Source organism: Penicillium rubens (genome assembly GCF_028828025.1).
Source record: "Penicillium rubens strain IBT 27055 chromosome Unknown utg000001l_segment0_segment0, whole genome shotgun sequence".
Taxonomy (NCBI): Eukaryota; Fungi; Ascomycota; class Eurotiomycetes; order Eurotiales; family Aspergillaceae; genus Penicillium; species Penicillium rubens.
In genome coordinates, this window is record NW_026890599.1 from 4,967,268 (window position 1) to 4,985,366 (window position 18,099).

General features: G+C 49.6%; 8 protein-coding genes across 8 annotated transcripts; 2 read left to right on the forward strand and 6 right to left on the reverse strand.

The window, feature by feature from the left end:
- Positions 1-216: 216 nt before the first annotated feature.
- N7525_001936 (zinc-binding alcohol dehydrogenase family protein) lies at positions 217-1,275 on the reverse strand (the record flags this gene model as incomplete). The annotated part of the gene is made up of 1 exon (XM_002557413.1): positions 217-1,275. The coding sequence occupies one exon, from the start codon at positions 1,273-1,275 to the stop codon at positions 217-219; it is 1,059 nt and encodes a 352-aa protein (XP_002557459.1).
- Positions 1,276-2,143: 868 nt separating this feature from the next.
- N7525_001937 (uncharacterized protein) lies at positions 2,144-3,549 on the reverse strand (the record flags this gene model as incomplete). Its single annotated transcript, XM_061212106.1, has 6 exons — positions 2,144-2,456; positions 2,508-2,538; positions 2,602-2,669; positions 2,734-2,851; positions 2,916-3,300; positions 3,376-3,549. 6 exons carry the CDS (start codon positions 3,547-3,549, stop codon positions 2,144-2,146), a joined length of 1,089 nt encoding a protein of 362 aa, XP_061071332.1.
- Positions 3,550-4,307: 758 nt separating this feature from the next.
- N7525_001938 (uncharacterized protein) lies at positions 4,308-7,688 on the forward strand (the record flags this gene model as incomplete). The annotated part of the gene is made up of 5 exons (XM_061212107.1): positions 4,308-4,743; positions 4,799-4,922; positions 4,978-5,444; positions 5,499-5,786; positions 6,958-7,688. 5 exons carry the CDS (start codon positions 4,308-4,310, stop codon positions 7,686-7,688), a joined length of 2,046 nt encoding a protein of 681 aa, XP_061071333.1.
- A 576-nt stretch (positions 7,689-8,264) lies between these two features.
- N7525_001939 (coiled-coil-helix-coiled-coil-helix domain-containing protein) lies at positions 8,265-9,303 on the reverse strand (the record flags this gene model as incomplete). Its single annotated transcript, XM_002557409.1, has 3 exons — positions 8,265-8,583; positions 8,638-8,974; positions 9,111-9,303. 3 exons carry the CDS (start codon positions 9,301-9,303, stop codon positions 8,265-8,267), a joined length of 849 nt encoding a protein of 282 aa, XP_002557455.1.
- A 264-nt stretch (positions 9,304-9,567) lies between these two features.
- On the forward strand, positions 9,568-10,717 carry N7525_001940 (thiamine diphosphokinase; the record flags this gene model as incomplete). The annotated part of the gene is made up of 3 exons (XM_002557408.1): positions 9,568-9,682; positions 9,749-9,816; positions 9,923-10,717. The coding sequence occupies 3 exons, from the start codon at positions 9,568-9,570 to the stop codon at positions 10,715-10,717; spliced, it is 978 nt and encodes a 325-aa protein (XP_002557454.1).
- A 580-nt stretch (positions 10,718-11,297) lies between these two features.
- On the reverse strand, positions 11,298-12,501 carry N7525_001941 (uncharacterized protein; the record flags this gene model as incomplete). Its single annotated transcript, XM_002557407.2, has 3 exons — positions 11,298-12,081; positions 12,148-12,378; positions 12,428-12,501. The coding sequence occupies 3 exons, from the start codon at positions 12,499-12,501 to the stop codon at positions 11,298-11,300; spliced, it is 1,089 nt and encodes a 362-aa protein (XP_002557453.2).
- Positions 12,502-13,073: 572 nt separating this feature from the next.
- N7525_001942 (putative mitochondrial carrier protein) lies at positions 13,074-14,378 on the reverse strand (the record flags this gene model as incomplete). The annotated part of the gene is made up of 2 exons (XM_061212108.1): positions 13,074-14,126; positions 14,190-14,378. The coding sequence occupies 2 exons, from the start codon at positions 14,376-14,378 to the stop codon at positions 13,074-13,076; spliced, it is 1,242 nt and encodes a 413-aa protein (XP_061071334.1).
- A 947-nt stretch (positions 14,379-15,325) lies between these two features.
- On the reverse strand, positions 15,326-16,381 carry N7525_001943 (uncharacterized protein; the record flags this gene model as incomplete). The annotated part of the gene is made up of 4 exons (XM_002557405.1): positions 15,326-15,879; positions 15,934-16,154; positions 16,219-16,236; positions 16,311-16,381. 4 exons carry the CDS (start codon positions 16,379-16,381, stop codon positions 15,326-15,328), a joined length of 864 nt encoding a protein of 287 aa, XP_002557451.1.
- Between the last annotated feature and the right edge of the window lie 1,718 nt (positions 16,382-18,099).

The window sequence follows — 18,099 nt, forward strand, 5'->3', positions numbered from 1 at the left end:
TTACGACATCACCCCCGCAAAGCGTGAGATCAACACTTGAACAGCATTGCAGAGCCTTTGCAGTAGTACACCGTGTGTCTGGCTGTATACAAATGTTGAATGATAAAGCCTGGTGAACTAATACTAGATCCTAACGGAGTGTAGATCAAAAATAAAATGAGTGGTGTATAGCTAGATAACTAGACTGAACAGGTGCGGATCATACATCTCTAGGCTTTATAGTGACACAACGATCTTCTTTGCTGAAACACCCTGCATATGGACCCCAAAAGCCTCCTGAATCTTGTCCAGTCCCTTCCCAACGACAAACGCCTCGGGTGCTGGCACAAACTGTCCATTGGCGAGTGCATCCGGGAGGTAGCCCTTGTAGATATTGCTTACGACAGTGTCGGAGGCAGCCGCGTCCGGACCGAGCAAGATGAACTTGATCTGAATACTCGGGTCAATGCTGCCGCCCCCGGGCTTACCGCCAGCGAGAGCAATGAATTTATTAAGAGAGGGGCCCTGATGCTTGGATAGCACGGCAGCTAGCAGGTCGATGGAGCCGTCGCCGATGGAGTAGCCGCCGGCAAGGTGGAATCCCTCGACAGCAGCGCTGATATCCTCGACCACGGTGTCGCTCTTGTAGTCAAACACGTGGGCAGCCCCAAGCTTCTTGACATAGTCGAAGTTCTTAGGCGACGCCGTGGACACAACCTTGTAGCCGGCGGACACGGCTAGCTGGATGGCGGTGCTACCAACGGCGGACGAACCGCCGGTGATGATGACAGCACGCCTGTCGCTAGACTGACGTGCAGGCACAGTTGGCAGATCAAGGCCCAGGTAGCCGGTGTCAAACAGGCCATAAGAGGCTGTGAGGATGGCTAGCGGTATCACGCTAGCCTGCTCAAAGGTAATGCTGTCCGGTAGTGGCGTGGCTAGCCACTCGCGGATGACTGTATACAGCTGGAAACCGCCCTCGGGGGAGATGTTGGTGGAGATGGCTGCAGCTGCAGCTACAACACGGTCGCCGACATGGAAGCGCTCTACTCCCTCGCCCACTTCGACGACGGTGCCGGCCACATCCTCGCCAAGAACAAAGGGGTACCTGATATAGCCTAGCAAGTTCTCGCCGAGCATCTTCTTGGCCCAGTCGACCGAATTGATGCCCAGTGCGCTATTCTTCACCACAATCTGGTGAGGCCCCGGTGATGTGTACGGCGCCGGGCCAATCTCAAGCGGCATGACACCGGAGGCGGACAGCCAGGCCGCTTTGTTCTCTGGAGTCTGGGCCATTGTTGAGATCCTGTTATAGAGAATGGGTGATTCCGTATAGTGTGGGCAGAAGGGGTAGTACCTGGGGTTTAAGATAACAGGAAGGGTTGGGGGGGGGGAGCGTGCAGCTGGACTTTAAGCGAATTAAGAATGCAGATGTTGGTGACGGTTTTCCTATAGAGTATCGGTTTATGCGGAAACTGATAGATCCTTATAGGCATCCCACGGAGCCCCATGCGTAGAAGACGGAGTTAGGGCCGTCGGTTATTTAGCAATCATTAACAGCATCACATATCTGAATCAGAATAAACGGAATTAATGGATTTAGTTTAAGATAACACCGTGCCAACAATCGGCATAGGAGTGTGAATGCCGGTGGATTTCCTTTTTGGGTTTCCTCGAGGGGCGGATCGGATTCTAAGAGTCCGGTCCTAATTTCCATGACTTGGCTATGAAATATGTTTAGAGACTATTTCCATACCAGAATGCTCTATTGTATTGGCTATTGGTTTGCGTAGCCGTGTTTTCGGTCTAGTCGCTTTGGAGCGCCATCCCTACTCCCTGCACATGTGCATACGTAGCATCATACCCGGGCATGAGTTTGATTATTCTCGTACAAATGCATGAACTGGTTTCAGCATGAAACTACTGATCGTGACCGATCCCTAGCAATTCGCATGTGAAGTATGTTTGGATTGGGTTCTCCTTAGCCTTCTAGCTGCAGCACTTGGAAAGGGAAGAACTATCTATAGAAGAATACATCGAATACATCTGAGGAATCCAAGGAGACTACCAAAAAGAACCAACAAAACAGAGATAAGAGGCCGTATAAGTCTAAGTATTTCATTAACTTGAGTACTTCGTTAATTTCAGTCAGTACCCGAGTGACTTATTCCGGAGCCGCCTTCGATTGCTGCATCTCATATTCAACATGGACTTCATCCGTGCGCCGTATCTGGTATTGCTCCATGTCATTGAGAATACTTTCCTGACTCTCCTTCCGCGATGGAGTAGTTCTTTCCTTTTTCGACACGTGAGCCGGAGAACTGGACTGATTGTCGTATATCTTGTATTGTGCATAGGATGATGGCTTGGAGTGACCCTTAAATGTCGAAACGAGTTTCAATTTTCTCAAAATAAGTTCAAGCATCGGTTGTAACGTTGGTATGCAAGCGGCAATGACAACAACATTAGCTTCGACACTGGAGGCTTGTTAGTATGATAACAATTTGGTGGAAGATGGAATTGCTTGCTTTGTCCAAACCACAAGAGGTACAGTGCTAACTAATCCACGGAGCAGCGTTAGCATTTGGAAGGTCAGGATCAAACTCAGAAAAGAGAACTAACAGGTTGGATCAGTCTGGTCAGCCAGACCCTTGATCTGAGCACATTTTACCATTGCGGTTGCAGCCGCGCTAGCACAGATCGTACTTGTTAGCTTTGGGGCACTCCAAGGGATCAATTGGCAGATGGCCCTACATTGAACCCAGACCAAGCGCAGCAGTCAATGCAATCTTTTTGCGCAATGACATTTGCAGTTTGAACAAAACAACGCCTGGATAAATAGCTAGGAAGAGATCGACGAACGCGGAGAAAGCTGTTCATGCATGGCGTTAATCAGTCACTGTGGTGAGAATCACGATCCATTGAACACTACTCACCTCCGTTAAATGTAGCATAGTTTATAAGGATCCAAACGTCCCTACACGTGGCCTCCCCTTTTAGTATCATCGAAGGCTTCCAGAGTGCCCGTGGTGGATTGCACATGGTAACGTAGATCAGGATGTTGATGAGGGCAATGATAGCAACCAGAATAACAAGACCCCACACTGTAATACGTTGGATGAGGCTCGGGTTTAGGATTCGATGGAGTAGCGCCGCAACCGCAAGCTTCGGTATTGCGAAGGATATGATTCCGAAAATGAACGAGATCATATTCCACATGAGAGCGGGCTCAACGGTCTTAGGATCGAGATTGCTCATGTGCTGTCCATACCCATAAGTCACGGAGACTGTCGCAGTCGCAACGAAAATTAACCCGAAGATCTGAAGCAGTCGTATATGTCAAAAGTCTTGGTCCAGAAGGATTTCGGAGGAAGCCGAAACAGATGGGATAATCACCATAGATGCGCCGATCAACCAGTCATCGAACCCGAAGTTGCGTAGCATTCGCTGTCGGATACATAAACGAGCGATAACAAGTAACGTGGCAAGTGCTGTCATTGTCCACATTACCGCCATCATTTCTGGGCCTTTGTCGCCCGTTTTGGCGACATCAGTCATCGAACCCGCCATACCGGGCATTGGTCTATATCAAGATCTGAATCACCATTGACAACGAGAGCAGCTAGAATATTTATGAGACGTAAAGGAGCCGATGAGCTTATGGGTGGCAAAAAGATTAAAATAAAGATCAAAACTAGGGGATTGTCTGATTCAGGGACTAGTTCAACGGTAGTATATTATACTCCGTATGTGAGTACAGGTCCACTTTTCTTGCTTAGAACAGCAATATAAATAGTCGATTGGCCTACATTAGTGATAGTAACGGGTCAAACTGGGGGCACCATGCATTAGTGACATGTATCAACGATCCTGCGCGCCCTCATCTATCTCCGATGTAACCGCGAGGTGTTTTAGCGCACCTAATCCCGGCATGTTTTACAAGTCTTTGTCCTATATTGTAGACCCGCATAGTAGACACGGTCTGCTAGCCCGCTATCAGCTGCCAATAAGTGATCCAGTTGGATTGACTCCATTCTTTTGCCCTGAACCGTACGGAATAAATGAAGAATCCAATAAACACATCACGCAATAACCTTTTATGGTGCTAGTCTGAAGCCTCCTGTCTCATTGTTATTCATGCATGGGATGCTATTACAACATAATATCCTTGTCCTCCATAGTGGAACCCATATACGTTCGCATTCGCTTAACATGGATCACAGGGCCCCTTATATAGCTAGCCATATGTCAGATATTCCATATTCCTGTTTTGATTTCACCGTTTTCTCTCCGTGAAAGGTGTTCCAAGTTCTCACGCAACATTCAAAATGACTGTATCAAACGGATCTGCAACTAATGGCCATGGGCAAGCCATTATTGATCCTCGAGTTGCTACTACGCCCAGCGCCCCTGAGAGACTTGCCCATTTGCAGAAGGAAATTGAATCTCATTCCCAGGCTTACACCAACGGCAACGCTGATGCGCGCCTGAATCTCCTAGAGACAGCCCGGTCTCTCGTACAGGCAATGGAAACACCCCAGGAGACCATGTTGCGATACTGCTGGGCCCAGGTGCGTCAGAACCAAGATCTTAGTCGAGGAACCGAGAATACTTATTTGGCCGTTTCTACATCACAGCCCACAGCGTTCGCCGGCATCGAAACCTGTATCGACCTGGGTATCTTCTTCATATTAGCACAGACAGACAAGCCTAGGACAGTGGCAGAGCTCGCAGCAACAACAGGAGCGGAACCAGAACTTCTCGGTCAGTGATAATTCCCATATCAGTCAAACATAACGCTCATCTCATCATTGTGAAGGTCGTATCATGAAGCATCTTGCCACAATGGGGGTCTTCGTTGAGACTGGTATGGATGAGTATGGCCGCAACGGGCTGACTACCACATTGGCTATTAAGCGCTACAATGATGCTTGGCCGTGCATGTAAGTAGTTCCCTGGACATCCTCCTCTCCAGGTTGGTATACTGACTGCCGACAGTAATGGATGCACCCTTCCAGCAATCAATGCGCTACCCGCCTGGCTCAAGAAAAACGATTATCGAAGTCCCACCGAAGGAACAGACTGTCCATTTACCCTAGGATTTAAAACCAACCATCACTTCTTTGAATTTCTTAACGGCAAGAACCCCGACTATCCCGAACTCGGCGCCCAATTCAACAATCTCATGTCGGCCTACCACCAAGGCAGACCCAGCTGGATGGATGGGAATTTCTATCCGGTAGAGACTCTCATCGAGGGAGCGAAGACGGGTGAAGAAGACGTTTTTATCGTGGACGTTGGTGGAAACAAAGGACATGACCTGGAGGAGTTCATATCGAAGTGGCCCAACACACCGGGTAGATTGATCCTGCAAGACCAGCCACACGTTTTGAAAGACATCAAGTCATTGAACCCAGCAATTAAGCCCATGGTGCACGACTTCTACCGGGAACAGCCTATCAAGGGTGAGTGGGCTGAGACACATCCAAAATTAACTACTAGTAGTGACACATGTCTAGGTGCGCGAGTATATTTCTTGCACTCGGTCCTGCACGACTGGAATGACGAGACATGCCGGAAAATCCTGTCACAGTTGGTTGCGGCGATGACACCCGGGTACAGCAAGTTGCTGATCAATGAGAACGTTGTGCCCAATACCGGGGCCCATTGGCAGGCCACCTCCCTGGACCTGATAATGATGGTGGATCTTGCTGCCAAGGAGCGGACGGAACAGCAGTGGCATCATGTTATTGAGCCTGTTGGTCTCAAAATTACTAAAATCTGGACCCCACTGGATAGTGCTGAGAGTTTGATAGAATGCGAGCTGGCATAAGGTTCACAGGAAGAGGACCTCGGGGCGATCAATATATTATGCTTTTTTTACAAATCGGGCAACTGATTTCCAAGTGGATTACCACGTACCCAGGAGATGGGCATATGAAATATTTATTATAGCTTTGAGTCAGAGAGGGCGTTGTCCCTTAAGCTATTAGCGAAGATCAAGTATACTGCCGAGGTCAAATCTACTTGAAACGATCGACACCTCCGATGTTGCCTTTAAAGTTTTATCTTTCATTTGACGTAGATCTACGGAGTACTCCGTAGATAGAAGTTATGTTGTATGTGCTCCGTACGGAGTGGACGGAGTATGGATACTATAAATTTCCTATTTGGGTATGCCAACTGGAAGCTTCCTATGGCAACCCTAAAAGAGTGTCTTGAATGCCAAACAAACCCAACAGCATATATTACCTACACTGACTTATTAGGTATGAAAAGATAAACATGTAACGTGTTCTCCATGCATAAGAAGCGCGAAGGATCATCTTTTTTTCGTTGAAAGAGACGGGACTGGCACTTTGACCAAGTTACCCACCGAGACGCCACAAGTTCATCATCGCCCCGTTCCGAGTCCACTGATCGACCAAGCGGGCAAGACACCAACACGGTTCCCCTGTTTGTCTTAAAATCAGAAACATCAGAAATTATCCTGTCATGGAAATTCTTGGAAAAGCGGGAAATTCTCCTACGGACATTTCTTTCGCAAGCTTTGGCTTGGTGGTGCTGGACGAGATCCATTTCCCCAACCGGAAACCTCTAACCAATGTACTAGGAGGGTCCGGGGCTTATGGTTAGTTTTGCCTGCACTATATCCCACTATATCCAGAACAACTAGTTTTCTAATACATACATATCTGGTCCAGCCACTCTGGGCGCCCGGTTGTTCCTACCCTCACCACTCAGCCGCTCCTTAGCCTGGCCAATCCATGTGGGAAATGACTTCCCAGACGCCATTGCAGAGCATCTGCAGACCTGGGATATGAATCTGGCCATAGACAAGGATTCAGAAAGACCCTCGACTCGAGGCTTACTGGAGTATCAAGATACTACATTCGGACGTGCGAAATGCCTTTTCATTTACCATCTCTGTTTCCACTTATGGATCCAAACATATGGATGAGCTAACTTGTCTTCTAGCCAAGAATTTCAAGTACACCACACCGGTTCTGGCAGTTCAAGAAAGCAAATTGAGGGGCACGGCCTTGCTGGCTTCGAAGGTGTATCACTATCTTGCTAGTCCCCAGGATATGAAAACACATGTTCTAAATATCCTCGCTCTCCGAGAGAAAGAGGGTATACTAGACCGACCTTTGATTATCTGGGAACCGGCCCCTCTTTCATGCAGACCGGAAAACCTCGAAGCCTGTCTAGAAACCGCAGCTCTGGTCGACGTGTTCTCCCCAAACCATTTAGAGCTGGCGGCATTCTTTGGACAGTCGCCGGTTGCGTCCGATAGATCCGAGATCGAAAGGCTGGGCGAGAATCTCCTGGCTTGCGGAGTCGGCCCGGAAGGAAAAGGCGCGGTGGTTATTCGAGCTGGTGAAAATGGCTGCTTCGTTCAATCGCGCATCACTTCTCAATGGCTACCTCCTTTTTACAGGGCGAACATGGGAAAGGAACAGCCCGCTAAGGTGGTTGATCCGACTGGAGCTGGTAATGCATTCCTGGGAGGCTACGCTATTGGATACCTCCAAAGAAAGGGTGATATCCTTGAAGCGGCCTGTTACGGGTCTGTTGCAGCTTCGTTTGCATTAGAGCAGGTAGGGATGCCGGAGAAGAGCAACGAAGGGGGTGAAGAGCTATGGAATGGGGAGAGTGTTGTTCGAAGGTTGCATGAACATAGGGCGAGGCAAGAATTGTTGCAGTAGGTGGTGATGGTTGTAGAAAAGCCAATGGCAAGACAGGAATCATGGAATAAAGCAGAATGGGCCCGGCAATAACCTTCGAACTCTTGAAGCAAGTGAGAAAAGCTGGGTTCCTGCGGAACCCTAGCAGTCGTGTAGAAACCCATATCTATATTCGACAAGATTTCCACGGAAAATGGACCAGGAGCTCCTTTCCAACAGGAGATGTACCCTCCTCTGATCCTATGCAAAAGCTCTATACTGGATAGTCATGATGCAACAAGTCTATTCGATTTCCCCTCTTTCTTTTATTTGTCCCAGGGACAAGAGCGTGAAGCATATCAGTACACTAAGTTACACATTGACAAGGAGGAAGTATCAGAAGAACACAGGAGCGCAGACCGGGGGAATGGATATGCTGAAAGATCACGGGGAAAATGCATCAAAGGCAAAACCGGAGATGGTGAGATGGCAGAAAGGTCTATATAATACACAACTCCAATCTCAGTCCCTGTGCATTACAGAAAAGAAATCGAGCAGTACGCTTGTCTCTAGGGGAGGGTGGTGTTAAACAGGATGCAGGGATTCGGAAGCTCAGCTCTAAGCCTTGCTGGCCTGGTTCTTCTCCTCGGTGTCATGCGCGGCCTTGGGGATGAGAGAGTCGCTCTCGGCCCTCTCGCCTGCAACAGCGTTGTCGGCCTTTGCCAGGGTGTTGACGTCCTTAGCGCGGGTCTGCTTCTCAGAGGGGTGCGACGACGCATCCACCTCGGCAGCACTGGGTTCAGAGGTAGCGGGAACTTCAGATGGGGCAGGAGCTTCGGAAGGAGCGGGAGCATCGGACTGGGGTTGGGGTTCATCGTCGTCTTCCAGCTCAGCGCCGTAGACTTCAGGGTATTGGCGGAAGCAATCTTGCATGGCCCTGCAAAAATCGTTAGCACAGAACCATCGGTCTCAAAATGACAGTGAAACATACTTGAATTTCTCAATGCAGTCAATGCCCTTAGGCTCTTCTTCGGAGTAGACGAAGCAGCTGAAAGCAGCCTTAAAGTCCTCTCCACATGGCCCGTGGGCCATACCTCCAAGACACGGGCAGTCCCAGTTGATCTCGCCGGTCTCGGGGTTGAACGCGGCCTCCTGGCCGGCCTCCTCCTCGAGCTCCTGTGCGTTCAGTCCACCTTCCAAAACAGCCGACTCGCTCTTCTGGGCCTGCGCGGCAGCTCGTTCTTGCCGAATCTTCGGAGTAATGGAGTCGAGGGTCTTGGGGTTGGCATCATCGCCATTTTGTTTCCGGATCGAAGAAAGGAGAGAGACTAAAGCCAAACAGAAGCAGAGTTAGCGATTTGCGATTCCAGACCTCATTGGCCTTGACGGTGACGGGATTGTCGCGTCTTGCAACCTCGGGATCGAGGAACAAGGGCAGTCCCAACTCCAATCGGCGAAACGTACACTTCGGCTCCTCGGAGAAAACACTGCTCGTGTTGTAGTAGTAGACTGCACCACCGGCCAGGCCCAATCGCAAGAAGGTGTTCTTCCAGCTTCTCGACTTGGTCGGACCGGTGCTTATCAATCGTCTGTTCGCTGGGGTACGGGCTGCGACGGTGGGCGCGCGGGCGAGCGCTCGAGCGGCGGGACGGAACATTATGTGTGAGAAGAGTGCGAATCAATCGAATTGACCGAGAGTTCCTCCAAGAAGGGATTGGGAGGAGGGGAGTCGAGGCACCGCGGGATGGAGAAGTTGGAAAGCGATGTGGATTTTGGCCTGAGGTTGTCTGCCCGCGTCAGCCAGTCACGTTGCAGCTTTGAGTCGAGATAATTATATCGTCACCACGCACGCTTTCGGGCTTTGATTTCTGTTGTTTACATCTTTTGAACTAGTTCGGTTTGGTTTGTTTTATTACTCGCAATGGAGTGGGATCCCAGCCGATTCTTCCAGCCTAAGGGAAGTTCTTCGCCTTACGCTCTTCTCATCCTCAACCAGCCAATCAATGAGAAAGCTTTTGGGGTGCTGAGCAGATATGGTAGGTTTCTATATGAATGCTATATAAACACAATGTCTTGAATAAGGAATACTAATGGCTACGCAGCATCCTATATTATTTGCGCCGACGGAGGTGCCAATCGGCTTTTTGATATGCCGGAAGATAATGACCAAGTAAGCGATATATATGGACTGTACTATTTGCACAATTCTTCTAGACTGCAATTTTGGGGAGAAATACCTAACTGCATCACAACAAGACCAAGCTGACCGGATATAGCTCCCTGACTCCATTGTTGGCGACCTTGATTCCATCCGCCCCGCAGTGCGAGAGCATTATGAGAAACTCGGAGTGTCCGTCCTCCAAGATCCAGACCAATACTCAACAGACTTCACAAAATGTCTAAAATATCTCAACGCACATGCCGCAGAGATCATAGCTTCCCCCCGAAAAGGAGCAAAAGCCACCAAATCAGACACCAATGGCGCAAATGGAAGCACATCAACCTCACCATCTGATCAATCACCTCTGGAAATCGTCATCCTCGGCGGTCTAGGCGGCCGCGTGGATCAAGCTTTCTCACAAGTCCACCATTTGTACATGATGACGCAGACGCAGCGCTCAATCCGGGAAAATGAAACCGACACCTCAAGCTCTGATGCCAAGCCAGCTGCAGGTGGTAACCTCTACCTCGTCTCCGAGGAAAGCATTACCTTCATTATCCAAACAGGGAAGAATACAATCCACACGCCGGCAACAAGACGAGCAGATATCGTGACAGGGTCTGAATCTGGGGGAAGCAAATCACCGAGAAACCGGAAGCGCGGGCAAGAGCAGGAGCAAGAGCAAGAACCAGAACCGGAATACTTCTTCGAAGAGAATATCGGGATCATCCCGCTCTCGTCACCTGCTATGATCACAACTCATGGCTTTGAATGGGATGTGGAGAATTGGCATACCGAGATTGGAGGGCAGTTATCCACGAGCAATCATATCCGCGCCGACAAGGTCGAGGTTGAGACCTCTGTGCCGGTTTTGTTCACCGTGGAGTTAGCGGAGAGGTTGAAGAGGTGACTACGAGCTTCACGTGAAGCATGATATTGCCCAGGTGGGCACAGAGGTTAATAGGAAGCACCACCAGGCTGTCCGGGACATTTCACGCTTCACGGAGCCTAGGCTGTCGGAGGCACATCGCTACCGCAACTTTGCGATTCAGGCCATAGCAACAGTTAAATTGGCTTCCAGCAACCGCTGCGCCCCTATGCCAGCATTAAAATCTCGTCCGCAGGATGGATAAATTCGACTATACATATACTTCTACACTTCGATACCCCTGATACAGACTGGAAAATAAAGAATCGGTCATTAGGAGAGAAAAACAGGGGAGAGCCTCCCAAAAAGAAGATCAGAACAAGGACCAGAATAAAAACCCCAAGGCGCCATCTCTGGCTAGAACGAGAGACCCAGCAAGACAGGGGAAAGAGAAGGCAAAGGAAACCCAATATCGCATATCGCATAAACCACATACCAGTGACTAAAACTTGAACCCATAGACAATAATAAAAAAAAAACAACCATGGAGACGAATAGAATAACAACCATCCAAAACCACTGAATAACCTCTCGAACTGTACAGCCTCACAAAATTCATACCTCACGGGCGGTGCAGAATAGCCTCGTACAGAGCACTAACACCACCGATAGCGGATCCGGTCAAAAGACCAAGGTCTCCACCAGGGACAGAGTCAACGACCTTCCCAATAGCATACCCGCTATAGAAACCAAAGAAGTCGAAATCCTTGCCAAAGACAATGTGCACCAGCAACGCCTTGACGATATTGAAAGTCAACGGATCAAACTGGGCGAGACTAGGCGCAGACCGGGTGCGACGCGCACTGCTAGAAGCCTTCCAGCTCAAGTTGATAAAGTAGGCAGAAACCAAAGGCAAAAACAGACAAGTAAGGAACCAAAGCGAAAACGGCGCCCAGAATGCTCCTTCCAAGAACACAAATAGATCAGGGACGCGGATGGGAATCGCAGGAATCTGCGCGGCTTGCACAGGAGGAGTAGTAGTAAGGTAGCGTATCGGGATCAACTCTTTCGCAAGACTGCCACTCTCAAGCAGAAGCACGATGATCTCAACCGCCTTCACACTGCTCAGCGTTGCTCGCAGGGAATGCGCGCGGTCTACCAAGCCGGACGCAGTCCAGACATCCTCAAGGCTCTCGCGCAACTTGAGCGTCTGCGCATCGATGGCTTCGGTGATGGCAGCGGGAGATGCGGGCAGTGATGGCTCTGGGTCTACGACAGTAGCGAGAAATGGTTGGCGGGGAGTCTGGCGGGGTGTCTGGCGCGCCGACTGACGAGTGCTCGTGCGCGCCGCAGCGGGAGTCGGGCTGACTACAACTGGGCTGGGCATGGGTTCTTCCACACCCTCGCTAGTCCGTAGGTTAGTATGTGCGTTGACAGCGATAGATGCCGTAGCGCATTACGGGCGCTCTTACCTAGTTTCTTCTTTTTCCTCTTCCTTCACTTCCTTCTTCGCAGAGCGGCGTGCTGGAGTGCGCGCTGGGGTTCGCGCGGTTTCGCGCTTCACTGGCGATCCTCTGCGGGGTGGGGTGGCCAGGCGCGAGTAGTATTCAGAGAGGCTCTTGAATCCGGAGAATATAGAGCGGTTTTCGCGGAGATGTCTGTCCAGAACTACGACAAGATCGTTCTTGTTATAGTCATCGTAGCTATAGATTCGATCAGCTTGGTCTATGCGACAATCGCATTCGTTCTTACTGTGGCAGCTCGGTCTGATCGGCCAACTCGGCCAACTCAGGCTTTTTCAGCGACTTGAGATAAGGAAGAGACATAATGTATCCGATATCAACTGTGAGAAATTGGACCAATGTCAAATAAGAAAGTAAATACTGGGGGGAAAGAAGATGCAAGGGAGGGGAGTGGCCGGTAATTGTTTACATCCGCCGATCGCCCAAAACAAAACACGGTTTAGCGCGTTCACTCCCTTTGTTCAGTGTCATTCCCGTTTTTCTTTGGGCTTTTTGCTTTCTTTTTTTAGGTCTCTTTTTAAAGATATGTAACCAGGGTTGGATAGTAGAAAGGTTCTATGTTTCTTTTTGTTATGAATTATATAGTCTGCGCTGTTTGCTTGGATATCAGCAAAGATATCACATCTAATCGGAGTGTAGAACCCGCAATATGTCAAAATATGTATAATATGGGAATGAAAAGAATAGTTATGGTACAGGAGGCCGTAGCCAGTCTAATAATCTATCACAGAGTAGGGTACACAGTATACAAAGTGCTCAAAGCAGGGTCATAACATCCCCAATTGGGACAAAGAAATCCAACGCCCCATATCCCAATGATGAAAAAAGAAAGAAAACCAGAAGCCTTGGAAATGCATGCAGTTAGATGTAAGGCCTTACAGAGACCCTTCCATAATCTGGTAAGCCTCGAGTTGTTTGAGCAGGTACTGATACATAACCAGCATAGTTCCGCTTTGGATGCTAGTCCACACACCGCGTGGGCCCACGCCGCGGAACCACCCCGCAATACCTTCCGTTCGGTAGATCATCTTCAACCCCGTGAACACGGAGGAAGTGTCAAGTCGCGGCGTACCCGGTGGGGGGATCGCTGTGCTTGCCCCTGATGTGGAGATTGGTCGCGAGTGTGCCCGGGAAGGGTGGGAATGTGATGAGGCCGGTGCGTGTGGCCGTGGGCTTTCTTTCGGTATGTGTTCGACATTATGTTTGGCGCCCGAAGAACCGGATGGGGGTTCTGGTGGGTTTTGCTGGGTTTGGATGCGAGTCTTGACCACATCCATGGGACAGGTGATCACACCAGCCATACCGCCAGCGGTGGCGGCTGTCAAGATCTCCAATCCCAGTCCAATGTCCCGTTTGCCAACCCATTGTTTAGCCATTGATTGCTCTTTCTCGTAGAATGCGAATTGGAGCGCCGAAAATGGGAGGTCGCGGAAGATTGTAGCCTTGTAGCCGTGAAATAATGCTGAAATTCCTTCCAGGCGGACGATCTGACGGAACCCATCTCGCATGTTGCGGTAGTTGTAGCCCGAGTCGAAGTGCGGGTTGTTGTGCCGGCCCTGCAACTGGAGTCGCGTCTTCAGCACCTCGGATGGTACGTAGACAACCGATGCAGCCAAGTCCGCAAAGAAACCGCCTGATAAATAGGCGATGCTGGGGTTGACCCCAGAGTCGATCATCAAGCGCTTGGTATATTCATACACGCCGAAGAAGATCACGGTGCCGGGAAACGAGCCGAGTAGGGCCGGTGTTACTCCTCCATATAATCCGCGACAGAATCCTTCTTGGCGGTAAATTGTTGAATAGGACTGACCCATCGAAGTATATTTGGGCGGAAAGGTCGGATCGCCCTGTTGTCGGGTCTTGACTGTGTCTAATGAGTGCATCAACATGTCGCCACATGTTCCTCCGGTACCACCAGCCAACATCGCCTATAATTTTGAAATCAGGTCAGCCCTCGCGCAATGGTGGGATGTCGCTAGGGACAATTGTACATGTAGGTATGGCGGCCGAGGCTCCTCTTCCTCCAACAGCGCGAGGTCATTATGAACAGTGTGGTAGGAATCATTGATTCCACCCGTGGTCGGCTGTGTCCATGTCGGGGTATGCGAGTCCCCCACCGGTGCTGTTGAGTCCGAGGTCGCTGTCGAGAACAGGCCGAACACCCGCGAGGTCAGGCTCATGACAATATTATGCCAAACTGCAATCCCAAGCGGGTACTGGTCGGGACCAGGCTGGGATTAGGGGGGTGCTGAGAGAGTGGATGGGAGAGAAGCACCCCTGGGAGGTAATAGGAAGAAAGAGTGACAAGAGACCGAGAAAGGATTGATTAGTATTGTTTGCGAGACGATTGTTCCACCAGCCAAAATTCTGATCGGCTTCTTTTCGCCGCCAAGCCCGATATGTCGCCTCAGGCATGAGTCACGGGATTTCGTCATAGCATCTGAGAGATGCGAGAGATACCTACCTAGGTACAACATAGGTATAGGAATAGCATAAATAATCATCGTGATTTAGTCTGAGAGACTTCAATCAAATATGTGCAAGGGCACAAAATAATTGGTTCTTATAAACCCGCAAATGAGCTTTTTAGTCCTTATTATCTATCCTCCACGAACTTCCCTGGTACAATATATTCGTGCGTGTCCACTAACAAACTTGGACATAGTTACACCTTGTCCAGTTTGTTTGGACCCTGCTTTTATAGTGGTTGAGACCCCTTTCAGTTTGTGGCCTACTATATTTAGCGGGTTTCTACAAATTTCCAAATTTGATATAAAGAGAAACCGAAACAAGGTATGTTGACAAGAGGAAAGCAAATACAAAACTATGCATCGCAATACTCTAGAAATAATAAACACAAGTCGTTGCGTATAGCATCATCATGGCGGGAATCCTCCGCGTCCGCCTCTTTTCTACAGTCGGGACCGGGGCGTCCCATCCTCCGACATCCTCCAAGTTCTTCGCTCAGGCGGGAACATGCCAATGGGAAAGATAAAGCTGTAATATTATGCCTCGCACCAGCCACCTTCGTTCATAAATCTCGCAAACCGAAAACCCACGTTCTTTCCTAACGCTATGAGCTCCCAGCTTGCAAAGAAAGGTGTCTGGCACATCACCATAGCGACATTTACTGCGGCTTCTTGGCAGCGGTAGGGCCAGAGACGTAGCGGCCGATATCGGTGGCTTCGTAGCCCTGACGCACAATACCCTTGACGGTCTCCCAGCCCTGGCGAACCTGAGGAGGAGTGCTCTGGTGGGAGATGGCGGCATCGGCACGGGCGGTGAGCTGGCGGACGGCCTGTTGGACGAAGGAGCTCTGCGCGTAGCGGGCACGGAAGAAAGACAGGTAGACCAGCAGGAGCACCCAGCTACCCTTGGAGAAGGTGATAGCGGACAGAACAAGGCGGAACAGCAGGGCAATCTCGAGGGTAGCGACAACACCCATGCTAGCATCGTAGTATTGCTTGATGAACCGTCCAATGGTCTCGGCAAGGGGAGACTGCTTGACAGCGGGCTTGGAGCTGGGGGAGGTGGGAGAGGTAGGGGCGGCCGGAGCAGCGGGCTGCAGGGTAGGGATCAAGTACATGCGGCTGTAGGTTGCGACGTGGAAGACCGAGTAGACGCTGAAAGGCAGAAGAGCCAGAATGAGCTGGCGCGAGTACAGCCAGACCAGAGCCATCCCTAGAATATGTATAAGCTTGAATTTTTAACCTTCTCGCATCGCCGATCACTCACCGAGGTATTGCACATTCTCATCAGAGATGAGCTTCATCACAATTGCCAGAGGGCTGCCCTGGACACCCCGGGCGAAGTGGCCCTTGTACACGACGATTCCATAGGTCACGGCGGCCGAGATGAAGGTCAGACGGTAGGCGATCTGTGCCGAGGAGGAGTAGTAGTTGAAGAAGACGCAGGACAGGGAGTAGCGGAAGACGGAGAGCAAAAGTGTCACATGCCTAGAAATTATCAGTAACCCTGAATTGGGGTCTCTTTCGGTGTGCGCTTTAGCAATTGACCTACCCAACGAACCAGGCAAACCTGTAATGTGGTATATCGTTAGTATTGGAAACCAAGGCATTGAAGTATCATTTCGGCATTGGAGGGAAACGCACTGTAGGGTCTGTGCCAAGGCCTTGAGTCTCTCAACCAGAGGCAAGGTTGCAGAAGGAGGAGGAGGAGCCATGTCGTTTTGACAGAATGGAGAATATGATGAAATTGGAGATGAGGAAAAGGTAAGAGTAGAAAATGTGGAAAGACAGATAAGAAGGTGGCTGGGGGGAGAAGCGGGGAGACTTCACCCGTGGACGCACAACTGAGCTTCCCTTCCTCTCCGCCTTTGGTGACGTCGGGTATTCGGGAATGATGCAATTTCTTATCTATAGCATCTATATACTCGACATCTATAGAGCTTGTATTTCTTATTCTCTACTTCTGCTTCTGTCTGTTCGACCTTCGACCTTGTTTATATGTCTGTCTCAACCTCGAGTCGAGTCGGTGTGACCGACCCGCTTGAGGAGATCCAGTTTCAGCACTAACGGCCATTTGCATGTACTTGCAGGATTCTCCAATAGTTCATGTATAAGGTACATCTTGGTAGAGCACACATTTCCTTTGAGTACGTACCAAAGAAGCCTTGACGTACTCAATATATCCTTCAAGCTGATCTTTTGTTCGACTCAATTCAACACAGTTCGAAATTGTTCGGAAATCCATCTTCGCCATGCAGTTCACTGATGCGGAGGCCGCTGATGTAAAGAAATGAGTGGTTAAAGAACTAGGGGACACGCGACTTAATCAGGTACTGGAATTGGGCCTTCACACCCGTAGACAGTCCAAGTTCTGCTGGGAATATATCCGGAACCCGACAAGAATAAACAGCATAGACTCGGGTGGAAGAGCTATACCCATATCTCACAGCCTTAAGAATCGATTCATCCATGACAGTCCCAATTGAGACGGAAGCAGCAGGCCTGTACGGAGTATAAGTGCTTACGATTCTCGGTCAAGCAAAATTGCCAACCCTCATTAGCCGAGGTACGTTACAGAAGCCAGAGGCCCTTGTCAACGTTCGGTTTTTCTTCGGAATACTACTAAGACGCTGACCCCTGAAGGCTTGCTCTGTTTAGACCGATCGGAGCAAAGAGATAAGAAGATCACCCGAGGCACGGAGCAATAACTACCTTGTTGGGAAGCAAATCGCGAGTTCAAATTATTCCTTTAGCCCGGTTGCTACTTAGTATACTCAGTTAACTAGCGACGTAGTACTCCGTACTCCATACGCAAGTAGGCATCATCACATAACTTGGAGTTCCAATGGTCGACGCTTAACTTGCACGGAGGCTCGTAGAACACGGATACGTTTCTATTGTCGAATCCTTCTTGCGCTCAGAGCTTAGTACTAATTAATCCATGCGCAAAAGCTGAAACGAGGTACAGGAAGCATACCCAAGACTTAAATTTATCCCTATGGACCCTTCACAATCTTAACTTTCCGATGTAGTATGCACTAAATCTGCCAGGAACATAACAGACGAATCAGTTGAAGTGAATAATCTGAATACGGGTGATCTACAACAATCGACGCTAATATCGGGATAGCCCTGCTATTTTTAGGCGGGCACGTTGTGCCCTGAGAGGCAATTATCGTCAGGAACACGAACGCCAAGCTTGACCGATGTTTCGATCTAGCTTAACAACATCGGACTTTTAATAACACGAGATTTCCCTGTGGGGGTTATACGACATGGCCTTTCCAAATGTAGATTCGTCACTTTCATTTGATACAACCTCAGCCCTGGATACGGGCCCTGTAGGAAAAAAAAAAAACTACGAATACGAATCGAAGATCTCTCTATATTCAGCATCATTATACGAGCTTCGTGGGGTCCGAGTCAAGCAAGA